Genomic DNA, 22,592 nt, shown 5'->3' on the forward strand with positions numbered 1-22,592 from the left:
CAGAGTTTGTCAGGCTGTCATAAACATGCTGTGCTCAATAAATTCATTGCCACAAATAAAAATCTCCCAACAGGAATATTTGCAGGATTTGTATATGATCATATTTGATTCATTCATTAGATTTGTGTATCATTTTAATTTAAAATGTTATCTCCAAAACTATTTAATAAATTCTGTATATTTACAATGCTAACTGAGATATTTAGATTCACTGAAATCCTATGAAAATTAGTTTTGTGACTGATCATGCTTTGTTGCCATATATCATTTTTTCATGTGACATCTGTTCATGGAGTTGTTTAGTACGCATGGTGCATACAGCTTATTATTAATAATTGTTCCTAGCATTATGATGCCCATAATCCACCCTACTCTAGATGAGAAAAAGAATGATTAATGCTACCAATCATAAAATAGAATCCATAATTTTTATTTTGTGCAAGCAAGCCATTCATTTCATCAAAATTGCCTGGGTATTTCTCACTCAGTAAAGTCCCATTATGCTGCAGTATTTCCATATCCTTCAGTTTTCCCTTTCTTCAAATATTTCTGGCTTTGAAATGGTCTTTCCTTTATGGGAATTCCTTAGGATGAGAAATTTATGCAAATATTTTGTTCTCACCATCTTTTCTGACCCTCAGACTTTAATGAATAAATCCAAAATGTGACAATTGCCTACTTATATTTTATTCCATTCATTTTTGCTCTGGCGCACTAAACAAATCCTATTTCACCTTGTTATGGGCAACTGCATTTAGTTATCAACAAATCTTGTAGGCTGGGCTTTGACTGACCTGGACTGTTCATGACTGTTGGGCAATCAGATCATCTAATACTGAGAGATCTAAAATACTCTGCCCAAGCAAGGTTATATTCCAATATCTTTTTATTTCTCCTAGCAATGGCACTTTCTAATCATCAGTTGATATGCAACAAAAGAAATAAGAGCAGGAGTAGAGGATCAGGCTTGTCAAGCCTGCTCCACCATTCTCCAAGATCACGCTGATGGACTCAACTTCACTTATTCACCTGCTCCCCATAATCTGCAATTCTACTAGGCAAAAGTCTATCGATCTATATCTTAAATTTACTGTATTTATTGAGGCATCCTTTACTGTTTCTTTGAGCAGAGACAATGTGTCTTTCTATGAGCAATGACTGCATTTCAGCAGTTTAATTATGTGACATGTTGTTCATCATGAATATTACCGTCTCTTCATTTCTAGCAGTTTTTAATTGGATTACAGATCCTGATTAGTCCAGGGTACTTCGAAGTCAATTTGTAACATTCACTTCCATCTCCCTATACACCTCGCCTTCCTGTCAACCTCACTGAGTTGCCACAGAATATTGAACCTGAGCTTTCCATTGATGTATCAAGTGACCTCAATTGGCCCATTCCCTTCGTGCTTTCTTGGAATTCATGGAAATTCTCTTCCACCCACCTGCATTGCCAGGTGTTTGACTTGAATGTAAAAATAACACAAAAGTTGAAAGACAGGAGGATGATTAATGTTTGTGTCATTGTTGGCACTTGGATAATTGGGGTCTGTGCTTCTTCTTGTAATCCTCATCTTCTCAAAGGCATTTAACCTTCGATTGTCTCAATTTATTTAACTTTTCCTTAAAAAAGGAATTCTTTCTCAACCATGTTCCATGGTGATGTGTCCAAACTTTATCAGCCTTTTGTTAATATTTCTCTCTCCTCAAGTTCCTTCATTGGGACGTAGCAGGCATTGTAGGGATTCTTTTGTACAATGACCCCACAATCACTCCCAGCAACAGTAAATTAATGCTCATGGACTCATTGATGTTTGTGGGGGCTTCCTGTGTACATTCTGTTGGACCTATGTGCCTATCAACAATGATTCGCAACCAGAAGCAATGTTGACTTGGATTTGTTTTGGGAGGTCCTAAAGTTACAGTTATCACTGTGTTCTCCCAGTGACATTATGGTGCCAGATTAAGTCTTCAATACTACATTACAAACACAAATGCCTGTGAATTAGAAATTAATAAGAAATGGTTGGGAATCCTTAATCACTCACTCTGCAAATGAGTTTTCATATAATTGAATAGAAAATGTATTTACATGGAGAAATTCAAACTAGTCAAATTTTAGAGAGAAGTTGTTTAAAATAATTGGATTTTTTCTTTGAAAGACACATTACATTTTACTTTTGTTAACCTGCCAATTATGTACATTCTACGTTCAGCATCTATTTTTTTTCATTATGGTTGCTGATTAGCAAGATCAGTATTTTTGCTCTATGACAAAATGTCCAAGAGAAGGTGGCGGTGAGCTATCGTCATGAACTGTTACACTAGATCTAGTGTACTTCCATAGTGACATCAGAGCTGTTTTGTGATTGGACAAGATTCTATTTTTATATCCAATTCTCATACTTTTCCTAAGTACCTGAGAGCTTGGTTCAAAACTCAGTCAAATATGAAGATCTACTAAATATATTCGTGACCCTCTAGGTCACACATGTCAAACTCAGGCCCGTGGGCCAAATTTGGCCCGTGATATAATTTGGCCTGCAAGATCATATCAAATATGTATTAGAGCTGGCCCGCTGGCTGCCGCGCCAGTATAGCGCATGCACAGCTAATACTACAAATCCCAGAGTGCTTTGCAAATGCATTGGCGCCGGCCCGTCAGCCGCTAATCACCCCCACCTCCTCTCTTTACTTTCATTAGCATCTGTGACCTGTCGCCCAACTTGCATGTAATAAACCCCTTACGAAAAATGGCCAAACGAAAGACAGAAAACAGGACCTTTCAAGACAGGTGGGAGGCAAACTCTGACCCCAGAGTTTGATGAACTTGCATCTAAGAAGAGATGCCAGGTATCTGGTTTAGACCTAGGTGCATCAGAGTAAATCACAGTGTACCAAGCTAAGCTTGGATTCATATTTTCTTTGGTTAACTTTGGACTGTTCATAGTTGAAAGATTGGATTTTCATTGAAGAAGTTGTTATTTTTTTGACTTGTTAGCTTGTGAAAAAATATATATTTAAAAGGAGCTTAAAGGCTATAGAGAAATATTATTTATTGAATATGTTATTTCTCATTTGTTAATGTTTCTTCTGGAAAGAGTTTAACCAAAACTATTATTAAACATATATTTTAATAAGAAAAAGTTTAACATTACATATGTTGAAAGAAGAGAAAACATGCAGATGTTGTTGAAAATTTTCAATAAATACATAGTTTGGCCCACGACTTAGTCCAAGTTTTTAATTTTGGCCCTCTGTGAATTTGAGGTTGACACCCCTGCTCTAGGTGGAAAATGCCAAGATTAAAAAATTCAACTCAATTCTTTCTGAGATTATATACCCTGGTCTTAGATACTCCAGTCAAGGCAACTAGACTGGCAAACCCACAAAACTTATTTTAAAATGAGAAAAAGAAATTGGGCTTCAGGTTTGATTCTAAACGGGCATATGCTAACGACATTTTTTCTGCTCCCTGCAGTTGGTTACATGCTATACATGTAAGGAGACTTCAAGGTTCAATGGAGCGAAAAGAAGATCTCTTGCTGTAAGGCCCCACATCCCAAGAAGCTTAATAAATAAGACAAAAGCTGACATAAAGACTCTTGAAGCAAGAAGGATGCCCCAGTCCGCAGAGAAGACGACCAGATATTCTCCACATTTGAATAAATTGAGTTTGGAAAGTGAGAGCCCAGCTACAACTTCACGGTAATTATATATTCTTAAGCTTTCCTATGGATCTACATCTAGATCTGAATTACAGTAGGGATTTCATTAAATGCAGCAGTATCCTGAGGAATCATTTGTTTAAAAATATTTTCAATGATAACTTTCCACATTTACCGGTAATCTAGCATCCTGGTATCCCTAATTTTTTAATGTGTAGTCAAATCACAACAAATCATGTGCTTATGAAATAAAATTAGGCACAATAAAAATGAAAATGGAAGGTGCACAATGTAATAGGAGATTGTCACCTGGGAGGTAATTTTAACAAACCCATTTGTAATTTTAAAAAATTTAGCTCTCTCCATAAGCTACATGGATGCATATTGTAGACTCCTGGGTTTTGAATGAGCACAAATTTATGTAGTTTAGAAATTGGGAGTTCACAGAAGAGCACTGGAGTCGTCAAATCTAGATGTAAGAGTTTCAGCAGCTGGTGAACCAAGGCTTGTGCTGAACTTTTATTGTTACTGAGATGATAAAGTGGATATGTGGATGAACACTCATCTCTGCAAGTGATAAAAACAATGCTATTAGTCTTTCCCATGTTTAATTATAGGAAATGTTATTCCCCACATATTCTTCTTTCTTCTTTGGCTTGGCTTCGCGGACGAAGATTTATGGAGGGGGTAAATGTCCACGTCAGCTGCAGGCTCGTTTGTGGCTGTCAAGTCCGATGCGGGACAGGCAGACGCGGTTGCAGGGGAAAATTGGTTGGTTGGGGTTGGGGTTGGGTTTTTCCTCCTTTGCCTTTTGTCAGTGAGGTGGGCTCTGCGGTCTTCTTCCAAGGAGGTTGCTGCCCGCCAAACTGTGAGGCGCCAAGATGCACGGTTTGAGGCGACATCTAAAATGGTGATGAGGTCTGCTGAAATCTTTGAAAGAACTAAATGCCATCAGTAGAACCTGGCAGTCTTTAGCGATATGAAGGATATATTGTACCAGAAATAGATCAAAGTGACATTCCAGACTTAAGAAGCTACAAGTGGAATGATCAACTATTAAAGTTAATTCTCTGATTTCCATAAAGTGGAAGCAACGAAATGCAAAACCTTCCAACTGGATTGTGGAAGATTGCAGTCAATTCAATTCAAACCCTGCTGATAACTTGAGAAGGAGTGTTACTTTACAGTCCTTTTCTTTCCACTCACATGCCACCTTAAATAATCCCTATGCCATAGGTGCTCTGTGCTTAGTAAGGGATTACTTAAAGTGGTATGTGAGTGGAAAGAAAAAGTTTGTAAACCACCATTTTAAACCTACCTAATTGACTTGTTATACACAAGGTTTCATAACGCCAAAGGAAATGGGCCAATGACAATTTTTCTCAAGCAACATATTTCAGGAACAATTGGGTCCAGAGCAGTGGTTTTCAACCTAGGTATTACTTAGGTATGTGAGTGGAAGGAAAAAGTTTGAAAACCACTGCTTTACAGCATTTAAAGTCTGTAAAATATATGTGATTTCTATACAGAGAAAATAAATAAGAAATTCAAGTCCAAATAATGAACATTAACAATTTAATGTAAATTTAACACAGAACTCTGGCTCTCTGCCTTCATCACAACCATCCATATTTCACACCAACAGGTTCCACTCTGAGTGTTGTGATATTTGTGGGCATGTCACTAGAGACGATGTGCAGCCCCACCCTCTTCCCCTTCCCCCCCCCCACCACTTCACCAAGCTCATCACCCCAAGAACTTGCGTTTCTGTCATGTTGCCCATGCTGTAATTATCACTAGAAAAGGAATATAGCCTTGTATAATGTAATAAGAATGCAGAGTAGAAATCTATACTGAAGTGAAGTACTTATTCAAAGACCTTTTAATCTTTGTAGAGCTCGTCGAAAGAACCAAAGACTTGTTGATCCAAACCAAGGCTTTTATTAGCAAAAGACAGGAGCTTTTCACAGGTGGCCGACCAGTCCGGAATGATCTGACCTGGCTAGGGACACAACCCTTTAAGGCCCAGACAGTAGGCGTGGCTAAGCTCTCAGCCAATCGCTGTAAACACAGTCTAGATACTGTAACTATATACATTGGTGATAGGTCTGTACTATCACAATCTTCCAATGGCAACAGTACAAAGAGCAGTGTATAATCCATTTTGTTAAATTGACAACAGAAATGAGATAGTATAAATTTAAAAAAAGAGAAGATAAATGACAGAGGCCATATGGCTAAACCTTTTTGAAACTGCGAGCTACTTCAAGGTACTGAGTGATAAGAAGGGTTACCAGTTTAGTACACACTTCTGAAATTACGAAGTTGCACGGTTTACCTTTAATTATATATTATTATTAATGATTAATAATATTCATCTATGTGAAGACACTGATCACATTAATGATTCCTCACAATAATTATTAACAATTATTTAACAAGTTAGGAAACAGATATGTTTCAACATGCAACACTTTATTTATATTAATCTCGACAGCTGTTTTATTTTCAAATGATCACTTTTGCAATATTTCATAGGAAATCATTATGTCCCATTTTTACTAGCTACTAACAATTTTTAACAAATCGTGAACTATGTACCATGTTTGTACAAGTTATCAATTATGTAAGATTTAACAAAAATCACCTTTCCAATTTTTTAATAAATCTTATCACATTTTGAACTAATCACCAAATCTGCAACATTTTTAACAAAATCATCATATCTGTCACACTTTACGAACACATTTGTAACAATTTTTCAATATTTGAAATTGTTGGAGTCAGTAAAAATAAACATTAAAAGATGGGTAATTTAATATAAAAACTTATCAACTCCAACAGAATTTAACTTTGCTGTGGCACTGCCATGTTGCCACTGACAACATTTGGTATCTTTTTTTGTCTGTTAGTGGGAAGCCTGGTATTGCATGCTTCTCAACAGGGGTGTAACTTGACACCTGAACTCTGAGTGAGTCTTGCAGATGTGCATCAGTGAGGTATCTTCTGTGTTTGTTCTTGATGAAGTTCATGTCAGAAACAGGCTGATTCACAGAGATCGGTTGAACCAAACAGAATGGCAACCAAAACTCTTCCAACCATCATACTTTCCCCCAGTTGGACATCGGAGAGAGTGGATATGACATTGGTTCCGTTCTTCTCGTCTTTTAACACAATGTTTGCAATTATCATCATTGCTTCTTTGAAAACCTCCCCATCTAAAAATGCCACCTTCTTCTTTATCAAAAAATGTGCAGCTCTGAATGAGGCTTCGGTTGATTTTCGGGAGTTTTTCACCGGCCTCGTGAAAAAAGACTGCTGTTTGCCCAAAGCTGCCTTTAAGTCGCGGGCTTTTACTGCCCAAAATGCACTGCCCGGTGGGTAGTTAGCATGGTAGCTTTTGTGACATGTACTGAAGTGTCTCTCCACGTTGTGCCACTTTGTCGTCACCATAGTCGCCCCGCAAATGGGACACACGCAGTTTTCTTTCACAGTACAGGTACACGATCCTTTATCCGGACATCTAAAATCTGGAAAGCTCCAAAATCTGGCAAGTGGGAGAGAGGCGGCTGTGCGAGTCGGGCAGGCAGGAGACCCAGCAGGGAGAGACAGGCAGCACAAGTCGGGTGGGTGAGAGACCGGCAGCGTGAGTCAGGCAGGCGAGGGGGTGGGGGGGTTTGGGGAGACAGTAGAGCGACTGGAAGGGGTGGGGGTGGATACGACAGCACAATTCGGGTGGGCTTTCCAAAATCCGGAAAAATCCGAAATTCGGAACACACTGTTCCCCAAGGGTTCTGGATAAAGGATTGTGTACCTGTAGTAAAAAAGAACTCTTCCTCCCATTCACTGTGAAAATAATAAGTTTTCTTTCTTTTTTCTGCCATGTTTTTGGGAGTAGAAACCGCATTTAGCTCGTCATCTTCGTGCTAGCTTATTCAGCAAACGCTGAGGATTGTCATGCGCACAATACTGACCTTTGAACCAGACTAGATCAGAGTTCGTGTATATTAAACATCTTTATTTTTAAAAATGTTTTTTATACAGTATTTTTGTTTTCAAATCTTCATCAATGCAAGTGTGATTCAAAAAGAATAGTAACACAATTAAATAAAATTTTAGTCGGAGCTCATTGGTGACTAGTGCTATTTTTAGAATAGGCCCGTGGGCGACTCACGTGGTCCCTGCAGGCGACCTGGTGCTCATGGGCACTCTATTGGTGACCCCTGGGCTAAACAGATAAAGAGTGGCAATCAACAGGCAGAAATTAGTGATGGTGGGGATGAATGAGAGTGTACCATCAGGATGAACATGATGTGCAAAAGGTGTGGCAGTCATCGTTGGGGTAAAATGCCACTTTGAGCTGGACTGGAGGTGAGAAATGTGGCCAAGATAAATTCATTGAAGAAGGAGAATGCAAGAATGATTTAACGTTGAGGAGCAGTGTCTCATACGTTTTTTACACAGAAATTGCATGATATTTCCATAAGGAAGACCCGCCATTAAGCTGGCTTTGATCGTTTACACTGAAGTGAACAAAGCCGGCATTTTTCTGGGTCAATATGACTTTTTACCAGCATTCCACGAGCACAAGAGGCAGGAGATGTTGCTCAATGGAGTTGGTATCAAGTGTTATGTATAACATACTGTATTTGATGGAATGCTAGATCCACTTTTTTTCCCAAAAATGGCTCAAAAATATTCCCCCAGTCTTTTATGTGAGGTTGAAATTAGGTAATGGTGAGTAATGCCAATAATAATGTTGTTGGTCCCCGCACTGGTCATTGCTGTAGAGAAAGTGTCAGGTTCGTGAAAGATGAGTCTGGACACAAAGATTTATAATCAAATGTTAGTTTAATTAACACACAACAAAAAAATGCACATAATTTAATAAGACATGCACATGTAATGGATCTGTGTTAATATTAATCCTTAGTTTAAACTATATTTTATCTAGATATGGTTTAATTACTTAGTTTTGGGTGGTCAGGGCTCATTTACATTCCACAGCACAAATAGTTCTTTGCAGCTGGTAGCTGGCTTCAGCATTAACAAAAGCATTTGCATTTTAAACTCTATTAACCACAGAAGCCAGTTTGAAAGCCAAAGAGTCTGATGTTACCTTGTAAGGATGGTTCTTGAGATAAGTACGACAATGGATTGTTTGCTTGAGAATACAAGAAGCCATTTTGTTAGTAAAGCCTGGAAACAGGAGAGAACCATCAAACAAAGTTAATAAATTTGATTCTATAAATAAATGGACTTAGATGCTTTTAGCCCATCAGTGTGAAAAGACATTATGAACTTCAAAGACAGAAATATTGTCACATACCATGTGACATGAGAGATTTGCCAGAAATATATTATTGAAATAAGAGACAAAGAGTTCAGTTAAAGAAAGCCTGCCATTCTGTTAAGATGTAGAACTGACCAACAGCAATATTTCCTGCAGAGGGGAGAGTTACTCCTGGAAAAGGAGAACACAGAATAAGTGGCTTTGAAATAAGTAACCACACTTTTCGGCTGCTCTTTTAAGAAAATAAAGGGTGCTTCCTCATTGTGGAAGGAAATTCCATGACTTTTAAGAAGAAAACTGAAGAAGACAGAAAATGACCTCCTGGAAAGACAGGACTTGTATTATCCTATTCACAGGAGATACAACATAAGTGGCTTTTAAATAAGTAAGACCACTTCTCATTTGTGCCCAGAAAATAGGATGATGATGTTTCCTTTCAGTCCGTTTGTGAGGTTAGACATGTGTGTCGTGGAGTGGCTATACAGGCTGATCCTTGACGGGCACTATTTGCCACATAGTTGGCAGATGAAGCCTGAAGGGGCAACAGGGTCAGAAGCTCTGTTGTGGTGCTTTCTGTGCTTTTCCTCTGCTGCCTTTGACCTTTTTCCTAGCAGCGTCCACACCTTTTCTGATGGTGTCCCTCCACTGCGAGTGATCTTCAGACAGATCCTCCCATGTTGATGGGGCATTGTCAGCTTTCTTGAGACTCCTGTGTCGAACATCCTTGTACCATAGTCGATGACCTCCTCATTTTCAGGTACCACTGGATGGTCAACCATTCAAGGTGTCCTTGGGCTGTCTTCCACCAGGCATTCTGAAAACATGTCCTGCCCAGCGCAATTGGGCTGACATCTCCAAGGTTGAAACTGCTGGCATTCCAACTTGAGAAAGGACCTCGATATTGGCGACCTTGTCTCGGCAGGTGATCTTCATCAGAGAACGTAGGTGATGCTGCTGTAGTTGGTCAAACTGATGTTAGTGACTCCGATATTGCCACCATGTCTCACATCCATATAGACAGCCCTGTACACCTTGCACTTGGTGGCCAACCTATTGTTCTGTGACCAAACCTGATCCTTCAGCTGACCAAAGGCAAAGCAGGCCTTTCTAGTTCTTGACTCAATCTCTACATCTAGAGAAGCTGATAATGTTATTGAGTTGTGCAGATAGCTAAACATGTTGGCAGCTTTGAGATAAGTGTCATCAATGAGGACAGTTGGTTCTTCGTAGCTTGAGCCAGGGATCAGTTGGTGCAAAACTCTGTCTTTTTCGGGTTGATTGTCAATCTGTAGCTCTTAGCAGCATGGCAAAGTAACTGATGATCTCCTGTAAGTCTTCGAGAGAGCGGGCAACCAGTGCGTAGTCATCGGCAAACTGTAGCTCGTGCACCACAACGTCCTTGACTTTGGTTTTTGCTTTCAGTCTAGCAATGTTAAGGAGCCCGCCATCAACCTTCATTTTGTAGGAAGACCCCTAACTTCAGGTCTAATATGGCATCCTGAAGAACAGTAGCGAAGAATAGTCCAAACAGAGTAGGAGCCAAAATACAACTCTGTTTTACGCCATTGCTGATGGGAAATGGGTCTCGCTACTCACCAGGTGGTACCTGAAAATGAGGAGGTCATCGACTATGGTACAAGGATGTTCGACACAGGAGTCTCAAGAAAGCTGACAATGCCCCATCAACATGGGAGGATCTGTCTGAAGATCACTCGCAGTGGAGGGACACCATCAGAAAAGGTGTGGACGCTGCTAGGAAAAAGCTCAAAGGCAGCAGAGGAAAAGCACAGAAAGCACCACACGTATTGATGTGGCCTTCCATACCTTCGTGGAACTGACGGATGATGTTGGTTAGGCATGGGGGGGGGGGGACTGAATTTTGATAAGAGCTTCCACAGGCCATCTCTATCAACCGTGTCAAACGCTTTGATTAGATCAACAAATGTGACATAGAGACTTCTCTGCTGCTCAACACATTTCTCTTGGAGCTGTCTCCAGTAAGAAGATCATATCCTCTGTACTATATCCTGTTTGAAAACCACACTGGCTTTCTGGAAGGATGTTGTAATTGATGTTGGACATCAAATGTCTAAGGATTATCTTGCAGGACATTTTCCCACAACTGACAGAAGAGAGATGTCATGATAATTGTTGCAATTTCATCTCCCTTCTTCTTGTAGATGGCTATGATTGATGCATCTTTGAAGTCTAGAGGTAGTTCTGCAGCTCCCCACAACTTTGTGAACAGCTGGTGTAGGCATAATGTCAGTGTGTTACCACCATACTGGTAGATCTTGGCTGCAATACTGTCAGCCCCTGGTGTTTTGTTGGGTTTTAACTGTTTGATGGCTTTAATTACCTCATAAAGAGTAGGGGGTGCATCTAGCTTGAACTATATGGTTCGAGGGTGTACTCTGACCAGTCTTCATCAGTGATGGTTCCTGGTCTATTCTACAGCTCATAGAATTGTTCTTGCCATCTTTTCATGTGCTCTGACTTCTCAGTGAAGAAACATCCTCCCAAGGATCATTGAATCATGATAACACACAAATTAGTGCAAAAATGCTTTACAGAAATATACTGTCATTTTTTGTTAAAAGTTTTAATTGATTTGTAAGCTAACTCCTTTCAGGTCATCTAAATACAAACTGTTAAAAGCATGATGTTGACTAAAGATGAGAAACACTGATAATTCTATGGATTTTTTGGACACGCAGGATTATGTATAAGCTAATTTCCCCTTTTACAGCATATTATGCATTGGAATATTCCAAGTACAGAGCGAACATATTTTTAAAAATGGACCAAACAGTGGATGAGGTATCAGAGGTAAATGGTTGAAGAGATGTTTTAGAAGTCTTAATGGAGGTGTCAAGGATGGGAATTAAGAGCATGCCATCTGGGAATGTAAAAGAACAAAAAAGCTGGGCTAAGGTGTTATACAATTAGAGGTACAAATGTGTCATGGAGCAGGAGAAAGGCACAGGAGTGAAACGACATACAGAACAACTCTGAAATTGGATTCTCCAATTCAAAATAATCTTAAAAATTTTGAATAAATGAGAATATCTAAAACAAATCAGAAATCCTCATTTATGCAAATTTTTTTGGGAGCTGAACTGACAGGCTGGAAAAAAATTAACTCGACGTGAAATCAGAATGATGATTGTCCACGTTTCAGGTAACTCCCTCCCCTCTCTCCTTCCATTTCTTCTTTACCTTCCCCAATTGACTTTTCTCTCAAACTGCATGCCACTGTCTCCCAGCTGCAAGCGGTTGGAAGAATCCCTTGTCCTGGCGTCATCAAGGAGAGTGGTCTCCTGGCAGAAGCGGAGACGTCGAGCTCCTGGGCAGGCATGGGGACCTCGACCCCCCAAGCAGGAGCAGGGACGTCGGGCTCCTGGGGAGGAGTGCAGGCCTTGGGCTCCTGGCAGAAGCGGGGCTTTGGTGGGGAGATATCAGTGATCAGTGGCAGCCAGCATTTTTTTTTGGTGAGAATGAAACATTATTTTAATGCTTTGTTGTTGTTTAAACACTGTTACAAGTGGTTTGCCGTTGCTACTGGGCTGTTTTTAAAAAATGACCAGTTATCTGGAAAAGATCCGACCATTTTAAATAATCGGAGTTGTACTGTAATTTAAATGTTTTGAGGTTTGAAGCAGTCATTGAGGTCACTGAGTGGGTTTTTGGTCCAATGCTGCAGTAAAGTTTTAAATGAACTGATTTTCAGGTTGCAGATTGGTGTCATTCAGTACTCATCTCCTACCTGGCCTGACTTACATTGTTATTATTTCTGGTGTATTGATTATTTCAATGGCCTTGCCTGAAAATGTACTGCAATTGCTCTAAAGCAATATTTCAGCATTGATAAATATATTTGGGAAATTATTTATTCCTGGTTTGTGTGCTAAATGACAGCTTGGGAAGAATTCTGTGCCAGGGCAGATGAGGCCAGTTAGGTCAGAGATAATGCACTGCGGATGACCATTGCATTGCATTGAATAGCTCACTGGTTTTGTGGTAATAGTTGATTGTTTCCTCTGAAGAAAAGAAGTTAGATTATAGCAAAGCTCACATGATGTCTAATTCTGCTGATGGATCCTAATTGACTGATGCCTTTAAATTTCTAGATTTGCACTCTCACTGAGAAATTGTTAAACTGCTATTTTTATATTTAACTCTGAAATTTGGACTTGTAAACTTTTTTTAATTGCTTAAACCAGTTTTCTTATTTCTTCTTTTATAAAAATATGAGTCAATGAACTCATCAGCATCTCTTTGGGATGTGGGAGAAAACTGGAGCACCTACAGGAAACCCACACTGTCACAGGAGAGTGTGTAAGATTGCACAGACAGTGCTCGAAGTTGAGATGAAACCTGGGCCACTGGAGCAGTTGGCGGTACCTATCTGCTGTGTCTCTGTGCTGCCCTTTAGCATGTGAACCTTTGTGATATTACTCATGAAGTAAATATGTTTGTTTTCATTTTTTGACAGTTACTTGGTCTATGTTTTCTTGCATGTTGATAGTCAACTGCACTGATGCACAGAATCACTTGTATTCGTAAATGTATATTTTTGAAAAATATTTTTGGTACTGAATGTCAATAACAATATAAAATCAAAGGGTTGTAGAGTGCATAAATCAAATATAGGTTTGCCAGATCATTACTCAAAGTTAATTTTGTAACACAACCATTGGATTGAAGTTGTAATTTTTTGGTAATTCCCATAGGCACCATGGTTAGCGTAGCAATTCTTTGGCTTGGCTTCGCGGACGAAGATTTATGGAGGGGGTAAATGTCCACGTCAGCTGCAGGCTCGTAGCAATTAGTGCAATGTCATTTACAGCACCAGCGACCTGGGTTCAAATCCACCGCTGTCTTTAAGGAGTTTGTACGTTCTCCCTGTATCTGCATGGGTTTTCTCTGGGTGTTTTGGTTTCCTCCCACCCTCTGAAACAAATGGGGGTTGAAGGTTAATTGGTGTATTTGAAGGGGCATGAGCTTGTTGGCTGGATATGCTTGTTACCGTTCTATACTGCTAAACTTTTGTTCACTTTGCCACCTGCTGCTTAATGCCGTAAACCACATTAGTACACTTAAATATTTATATCCGTCCTAAATAATTATGTAAGACATTTTCATGTTCAATAACAGTCTGTTGCAACATATAGGAAGAAACTTTCTTTTTAAACATGCAAAAAGATTATGTTATGATTAAGCAGTGTGGTGGACTCAAAGGATCATGTAGTGCATATAGACAAAATGAAGGTAGCAAGGAAGTAGATAAAGATGGCTGGAAAGGCAAATGGTAAACTTCATTGGCTTTGGAATAAAATACTTAAATTGCAAGGTCAGAGAAGTATCGCAGGTAATACATCTATCTTGCAGCTCCAGCATCCTGGATTTGAACCTAAGCACAGGTGATGTTTATGTAGAATGTGCATACTCCCCTGGTGACAATGTCCTCCCCTATGTGCTCCAGTTTTCTCTGTCATCCTTATGGCATTTGTTGGTGAATAAATTATCGCTAGTCTCGGCAGCTGGGACAATCAGGGCATGACTGGGGTATAATGGATGTGTGATAGGATAAATTGCAGGGAAATAAGCAGGAGAATGGGATTGCTTTGAGCTTATCCAAATGTTGCCTCAATACTTTTAAGCTGTGGTGGTCCTTGCTTCCACAATGCTTGTGTGTTCCAACTCCAACTGTCTCTTGTGTGACAAAAAAAAATCTTCCTTATCTCTGCTATATCTCTTCCTCACACTTTAAAGCTAAGCCTTCTGGTTATGGACACTTCTGATGTGGGGAAAGATTTACTACTCTCTGTCTCCTCCATTTCTTGTACTTCTCTCATCCCACCTCTCCCAAGGCAGAACAAGGGCAGAGTCCCTTTAGTCATCATTTTCCACCCCACAGCCTCCGTATTCAACACATTATCCTCCTACACATCTGCCAACTTCAATGCAATCCTACCACCAGCCACATCATTCCCTCTCCATCCCATCCACTTTTTGCTAGAATCAAACTCTGCAATACTCCCTGGTCCACTTCTTTCTTCCCACTGCGATTGCAGCAAGTGCAAAACTTGTCCTTGCATTTCCTCTTTCCCTCCCATCCAGGGCACAAGTAGACCTTTCCCGGTTAGACAGAGCTTTACATGCAAAGCAACTAACCTAATCTATTGCATTTGGTATACTCTACATTAGTGGTTTTCAAACTTTTTCTTTCCACTCACATACCACTTTAAGTAATCGCTATGTTATTGGTGCTCTGTGATTAGTAAAGAATTACTTACGGTGGTATGTGAATGGAAAGAAAAAGTTTGAAAACCACTATTTTAATCATATCTAATTCATTCGTTATGTGTACTGTTTCATAACTCCGAAGGAAATGGGCCAATGACATTTTTTTCTCAAGCAAATTATTTCAGTAACAATTGGGTCTAGAGCAGTGGTTCTCAACCTTCCCTCCCCCCCCCCCCCCCCCACACACTCACATACCACTTTAAGTAATCCCTTGCTAATACAGAGCACCTATGGCATACTTAAGATGGTATGTGAGTGGAAAGAAAAAGTTTGAAAACCACTGCTCTACATCAGTAAGACCAAATGCAGATTGGTGGCTGCTTAACTCCTGCATTCTGTCTGTGGGTCTAATCTTGGCTCCTAATTGCCAACTATTTCAATTTCCTTAACCATTCCAACACAGACATGTCTGACCTCGGCCTTGTCTATAGTCAGGGTGGGAACAAGTAAATGGGAGGATCAACACATCACATTGCTCATGGACAGCCGTAAACCCATTGCATGAGCATCTATTTTTCTAATTTTAGGTAATTTCCACTTCTATCTTTTTCTACCATTTCCAACTCTCCCTACTCCTGATCTTTTCTCTGTAACTCGTTCCTCCCACCCCTCCATTTCAGTGGTTGGTCTCTCTGCCCATCTCTTCCCCCTTTCCAATCTTCTGTCCAATACCCTATCACCTCTGTCCCTCCACAGCTTCTTCCAGCTACAATTTTAGTATTTCTCATGTTTTTTACTTTCTATCAGGTTCCCCTTTGCTTCAAAGAAAACACAGCTTATCTGGCCTCTCATCATTAACCTGCACTGATCCCTCTCCTGTACTGAGGCAACTAAAATTGCACATGTAACCTCACCAATATTTTGTAACGCTGACACATAATATTACCACTCAGAGTCATGGAGTTATTTTATTCAGTGTCCTGGCTAATGAAGGCTAGCATCCCTTATGCTTTTTGTTGCCTCCTTATTTACCTTTGCTGCCTCCAAGGTCCCACTGGTCATCTATACCTTTTGGCGCCCTACCATTCATTGTATAACTGCTACCCTTATTGAATGCACACCCCCCAACCAAAATGCATGATAGGAAGATAAAAAGAGAGTTCCAAATTGTCTTGATCAATGAGTAGTAAAGGTCTGAAACTCTCACACAAGGTGCTGTAATGTATAGGGGTGGATGCCGAACTGAGGAAAATGGAATTACAATATTCCTTTTTTGATCACCAGGCACACAATGGGCAGAGCTGGGCCCAAGGAATACAGGTTGGGAAATAATAACATCAAATTGTCATCACTGTGTGACCAAGAAAAAATATGGCATTGCATTTTTTGTGATGCTTTTTGTATTAACAGATAATTGTTAGATATTTTCAAGGTATCCCTCAGCGTTTTCTTCGCATCTTTAATTTTTAGTGTGAACAAGAAATGATGGATTTTTTTTCATTTCTACTTTCAGTGTGAAGGATTTAGCATGCGCATTCAGAAATGTTGCCTTTCCCTCAATGTAAATGCTTAAGATGTGCATTAACACGACTGTTTTTGTATTTTTCACATTTATCTTTCTAGAACGTCTGTCTCTGCACCATCTACATCTACGCCTTCATTGAAATCAGTTAAAGGAAAGAAGCTGCAATGCTCTCGTCTTAAGATGCTTTTGAATTCTGAGCAGAAACAGCAGAGCACAAAGACGACTCTTAAAGATTTCCTATCTTCAGTGTAAACCGATTTGAGTGAGATTTTTAAAATATGGTGTTTATAAAGCCTAAACTTGGGCTGCACGAGAGAAAGTGTAATTGAAGAGAGATGAATTGCCTGTCAGCTTGTATAATCAGTTGGTTCTACAGCCTTAGTTTTGTGCAAGTTGAATTTTGTCGTTTGGTCATTAAATAGACTTTGCTGTTTATAGACAAATTGCTGGAAATATTACAAGAGCAAGCATGTTGGAGCTCTGTTGTGGTACAGTACAAACATGGTGCTGCAGATTAACCAGATGCATGTGTGCAACCTGGTAAATTTTAAGCTGATTTGCTATCTGGTTATCTCAGAAACATACTGCTATCTGCAGGAGGAAGTCAACACTTGTGCTTCTAGACACAAAAGTTCAAGTGGCAGCAGCTGGCAGGATGCAAATGAATGGTTATAGTAACAAATACATATTTAACCAAATACCGCTCTGTTCTGTTTTTGCTTAAATTTCCAAAGAAAATAAATTTTACTATCTTAGCAAATTAGTCGTACGCATAGTGTGCATGGTTCGATGTTTTTATTTCATCACTCCCTGTGAGCAGTCCCCTCATAGCAGAGACTGCAGGTGAGAGAGATCAGGCAGAAGGCATGTTTGTCTGGTCACCTACAGTAGGAAATGAACATGAGAAGGGGCACGGTTGGAGTAAGAGGGTCAAAAGAGATAGACAAGCCAAAGGATGAACATTGTGCAGAAAGAAAAAAATATATTCAAATATATTCGTAAGTAGGTTACTTAATTAGAAGAAAATGTGCTATAGTTACAGGTTGAATGTACAAATGAAGTGTTTTATTTCTGAATCTATTGTGATTAAAAATGTAAATTTGAAGAACCACAGTCGTGGTTTAAAATGATGCATGCAAGAAGAACTCAAGAAATGAGGAACAGGAGCCAAGTCACCAGGCTGCACAAGTCTGCCCTGCCATTCAGTATGATCATGGCTGATCGTGCCAGTTGCCCATAACCCTCGATCTTCCAGATATTTATCTAGATCCACTTTAATTACATTGCATAATCTGGTTTCTTGGGGGCCACAAATTCCCAGAGATTCACCATCCATGAGAGGAAATTACTGTGCACCTCAGTTTTAAATGATCAGCCCCTAATTTTAGAGCTACTGTGTATCTCCCACTAGTAAAAACATCTCAACATCTAGCCTGTCAAGTCTGCTTAGGATCTTGTATGTTTTCAATGAGGTCACCCCTCATTCATCTGCAAACCAACCAATACTCACCAAAATCCTGTACGACTGTAACAAAATCTCCCTGTTAAACTCCAATACCTTTGCAGAAAAGAAACAAAATGCTGTTTACCTGAACTACCTGCAGTTACCTTTTTTGTGATGCATGCACGAGATCACCTAAATCTCTCTGAATTCATTCATTCATTTGTTATCTTTCTCTATTTGTATTTTTCCAGCTTTCTTAAATTACATTAATTCCCCTTTATTTATTAACTGTAGCTTCTTCTTAACAATAGATGTTAAACTAACTTTCTGGCCTTCATCCTTTTTGAACAATTGAGTCACATTGGCTCAATAATAATTGTTTTCCAATTATCTGTAACCTGGCATTTTTTTTGAGTTTGGATATTTGTAAAACAATGGGTTCACTATCTCTGCAGCCACTTCATCAAAATCCTGGGATGCTAGCCATCGGATTCCAGGCGATCTGTCCACCTTTAGCTCTGACGTTCTCTAATATTTTATCACTTGTGAATGGAATTTTTACGTGTTCCTCCATGTTATTTGAAATTAGTGCATCTGTGTTATTTGATATGTGTGGAATACTCCACGGTTAAGACAGATGCAAAAAAAAAATGATTTAACATATCCACAACTACTTTGTTTCTTAATTCACCAGCCTTATTCTCAGTGGGTTCCACACCTGTCTTTTTCCTACTTACCCAAAATTTCTCTTGATCAATTTTCATTCTTATGAGCTGCAAGATCCTTAAAATCTTTCAATCCTTTGGTCTACCGCAAGACCATGATACTCACAAAACAATGCCACTTTATAGGCCTCAGATTTCAGTTTACCTTTGTCCTTTTATCCTTGACCTATATTAATACAAATTGTACCTCTTTCTCAATTGTCGGCAGCACGGGACCGGGGTTTGAATCCTGCGCTGTCTGTAAGGAGTTTGTATGTTCTCCCCGTGTCTGCATGGGTTTTACCCGGGGGCTCTAGTTTCCTCACACTGTTTGAAATGTACCGGGGGTGCAGGTAAATTGGGCGACATGGGCTCACGGACTCAAATGCCCTGATACCATGCTCTATGTCTAAATTTTTTATTTTTTTTTAATTTCTCATCGACCCTTTTTCTAAATTGGATAAATTCCTGTTGAGCGTAATGGAGCAGCTGTTTTAATTTCTGTCATATTGTTCATCTACTGACCTGGCTCTTAGCCTACTTTTCCAGTACACCTTAGTCAACCCCACCTTCATGTCAGTATAATTGTCTTTAAGTTAAATCAAGCATTTGTGCCCTTCAGTGTTCACCCTCGAAATGCACCCAGAATTCTATATGTGGTTACATCTTCCTAGAGTATATCTAACCATAGGATCTTCATTGATTCTTCCACATTACTTATGACCAAATGTAAAATAGCCTATTCCCATTCAAGTTCTTTCACATTATGTTCTAAGAAGCAATACCTAACGCATTCCACAAATTCTTCAACAATACTTTTGTCAGTTTGATTCATCCTGTCACTATGTAGATCGAAATTTCCCATGACAATTGCAGTTTCCTTGAATTGTGCCCCAGATATATACCCATTTGAGCTCTGCCCTATCAAAAGATTAAATTTGGGGCTTACAGATTACTCCTCCCTGGTTTTCTTTCCTCAGTCTTTGCAGTTTCAACCCAAGCCAGTTCTACATTACCATCCACTCCCTCCACATCACAATTCAACATTGTGTTAATACTCCAATTAACAACTCTACCCTCCCTCTCTGTTCTCTTTTGGCCTGATCTTTGGGAACAGTATAATATTTAGCACCCACTCCTGATCATACTGCAACTATCAAATTTTATTAATACATTGATGAAGGGATAATGCCCAAAATGTTGATTATGTATCTATCTTGGCTACATAAAGAACACTGCATGACTTGCTGAGTTTCTCCAGCACTTTTGTGTAAACTCCAATCACAACATCTGCAGGTTTTCTTGTTTAATCCCGTATTCATATGTTGCTATTTGTGTTAATTCATCTTATGATATTGCAAATGCTACATGGATACAATAGAAGACTTGCAGAGAGGTAGAGTAGAAATTAACCAGATCTAATTTTAATACTTGGATGTATCTTTTCCTTTCCCAAACCCAACATGGTACCAGTATGGCGATCCCTTCCTACACTAGTGTTACCACTAAAATTAATCATCCGTGTTTCAACTTTTTCCCAAATTAATTTAGAAGACTGTTGTTGCCAGCAGCAAGAGATGTGTATTCTGTAGGTTCTGAAATTTAAGCCCAGGCCACAGTTGGAAAGGCAATTTAATATTGTAACAAATAATCTGCTGGAGGAACTCAGTGGGTCAAGCAGCATCATTGGGAAAAAAAGAAATTACAACTCTTTGAGCTGGAACCCTTCATCAGGACTGCGTAGGGAAGAGATAGCTGGCATAATGTGGTTAGGGTTGAAGGGGTTGGACAGGGAACGGTGGAGATTGGTGAGTGAGAATGACAGACAAAGGCAGTTGATTGGTAGGTGCCAGACTGAAGCCCCTTTCACACTTGTATCCCAGTAAATCAGCCGTTCATTGTACCAGGATAGGAATGGGGGTTTGGCCTTTCACACTAGACTACTCCTAACCAGACCACTGATGCATTCACGTTTGTCTGTTCTTCCTTTAATGGGAAGTGCCTGTAATATAACTGCGCGTTTCACACTTATCTGATCTCAACGCCGGCATCTGCCGTCACTGTGGATTGTACTAGGGGTCGAGGCTGGCAATCCCCACCCGGCGTGAGATGACATCATCTGACACCGTGTGCAGATTTTACTTTCACACTTGCCACTTTAAAGGCCGATTGGTGTTCGATTCCTGGGATCACTGGCAAGTGTGAAAGGGGCTTAAGAGAGAGGGGCAAGAGAAATAAAGGGGTGAAGTAGAAGATGAGTTGCATAGGGTGGAGAAAAGGCTGCCACTGCTGCAATCTGATAAGATAATAGTGGTAATAACGAGATCCGTTAGGGAAGGACAAATGAAGGAGAGGGAAGAATCCAGGGGAAATGTGAGGACAAGAAGATGGAAAAGTAGGAGGGTGATGAGAATGTGTGGATAACAAAAAAATGGGACAGGAGAGAGTAGATGGGAAGAAGAGTTACCTGACAATGGAAAATTCTTTGTTTATATCATTGGGCAGCTTATAGGCTGGTGTGGCAGAATACAAGGTGTTGTTCCTTGAGGTTATGGAGGACCTTACTCTGGTAGTGGAGATGCCAAGGATGGATTGGTGGATGTGGGAATAGCATTACCTTTTTTGAGATGCATGCACTAGAACACCTAAATCTCTTAATTCTATTTTATTAACAACATTTGATAGGATATTGTCTAGCTCTTGAGTCCATTGCTTGGAAAACAAAAGATGAGAGCTTGAATTTTACGGAGTTCACTTTCAGGATCTGTGTCTGGATAGCTGAGTGAACTTTATAAAGAGGGGACAGAAATTATTTCACTTCTTGTGAAAGGAATGTGACATTTGCAGATAATATTTTCTTGATGATGAGTTGCCTGAGGGTCTATATAAATCCACATTGCATGACAATATACACTTGATGGAAGCCGATGCAGACAATTGGATCCTTTCCAGTTCGGTAGCCAGACTTTGAAAGGAAGATAGTTGTCTGAATACCTTGAACTTCCACTTAACATCCACAATTTTTTTGATTTAATAAAACTTTTCACTAAGATTAGAGGAGATATTAAAGCAGATTTTGGATTTTTAGTTCCTTGCTGTGCACTGAATGTTCTATAATATACCTGTGCATGCCAAGTTATGGTTTATCAAGGACAATTCAAAAATGACTGGAAAATACTTAAATGATTCTAAGGAAAATTTTTGAATATTGTACCACAAATTTATTTCTGTGAGTTTCTGTATCTAAGTAATTTCTTGTAAATAAATGTTGATATTAACTTTATCTACACTGAAATATATTGTTTATTTTCTGTGAAACCAAATGGAAGGGCGTGGCTAGCACTCTGACAAAAATAAGCTCCTTATTATATATTTCATGTTTTTTGTCCTTTATGGTTAAGATCACAGAATGGAAGGAGGCTATTTGGCCATTTGAGTCCACACTATTTATATTGTGATGGATTATATAATATAATATATATAGATAATTTTTTGATGGAGATAGATTGTGGGAGTAGTGTAGGTCACAAACAAACACAAAAACTTCACAAAACAGATCTCATTTAAAATGCCAGACCTTTGCTTAAGCTAGGCAGTCCAGATTCCAAGTGCCTTTGCAAACATTTTGAAGAGTACTTATTGAGACTTCACAAGTAGGTTTTGATTGGACATGCTTCAGAGTAATAGATTATTGTTTTGAAAGCAGCAG

At 39.4% G+C, this 22,592-nt stretch overlaps 1 protein-coding gene across 3 annotated transcripts in view; it reads left to right on the forward strand.

The window, feature by feature from the left end:
* Positions 1–22,167, forward strand: part of c1h18orf21 (chromosome 1 C18orf21 homolog) — a 64,058-nt gene extending 41,891 nt beyond the window's left edge. For all 3 annotated transcript variants that reach the window (XM_069913410.1, XM_069913409.1, XM_069913411.1), the window contains 2 exons: positions 3,482–3,708; positions 16,834–22,167. In XM_069913410.1, the coding sequence (XP_069769511.1) occupies positions 3,482–3,708; positions 16,834–16,987 (381 nt within the window). In that variant the 3' untranslated portion in view covers positions 16,988–22,167. The remainder of the gene's footprint in view (positions 1–3,481; positions 3,709–16,833) is intronic.
* The last annotated feature ends 425 nt before the right edge of the window (positions 22,168–22,592 follow it).

Source organism: Narcine bancroftii, chromosome 1 (genome assembly GCF_036971445.1).
Source record: "Narcine bancroftii isolate sNarBan1 chromosome 1, sNarBan1.hap1, whole genome shotgun sequence".
Classification (NCBI taxonomy): domain Eukaryota; kingdom Metazoa; phylum Chordata; class Chondrichthyes; order Torpediniformes; family Narcinidae; genus Narcine; species Narcine bancroftii.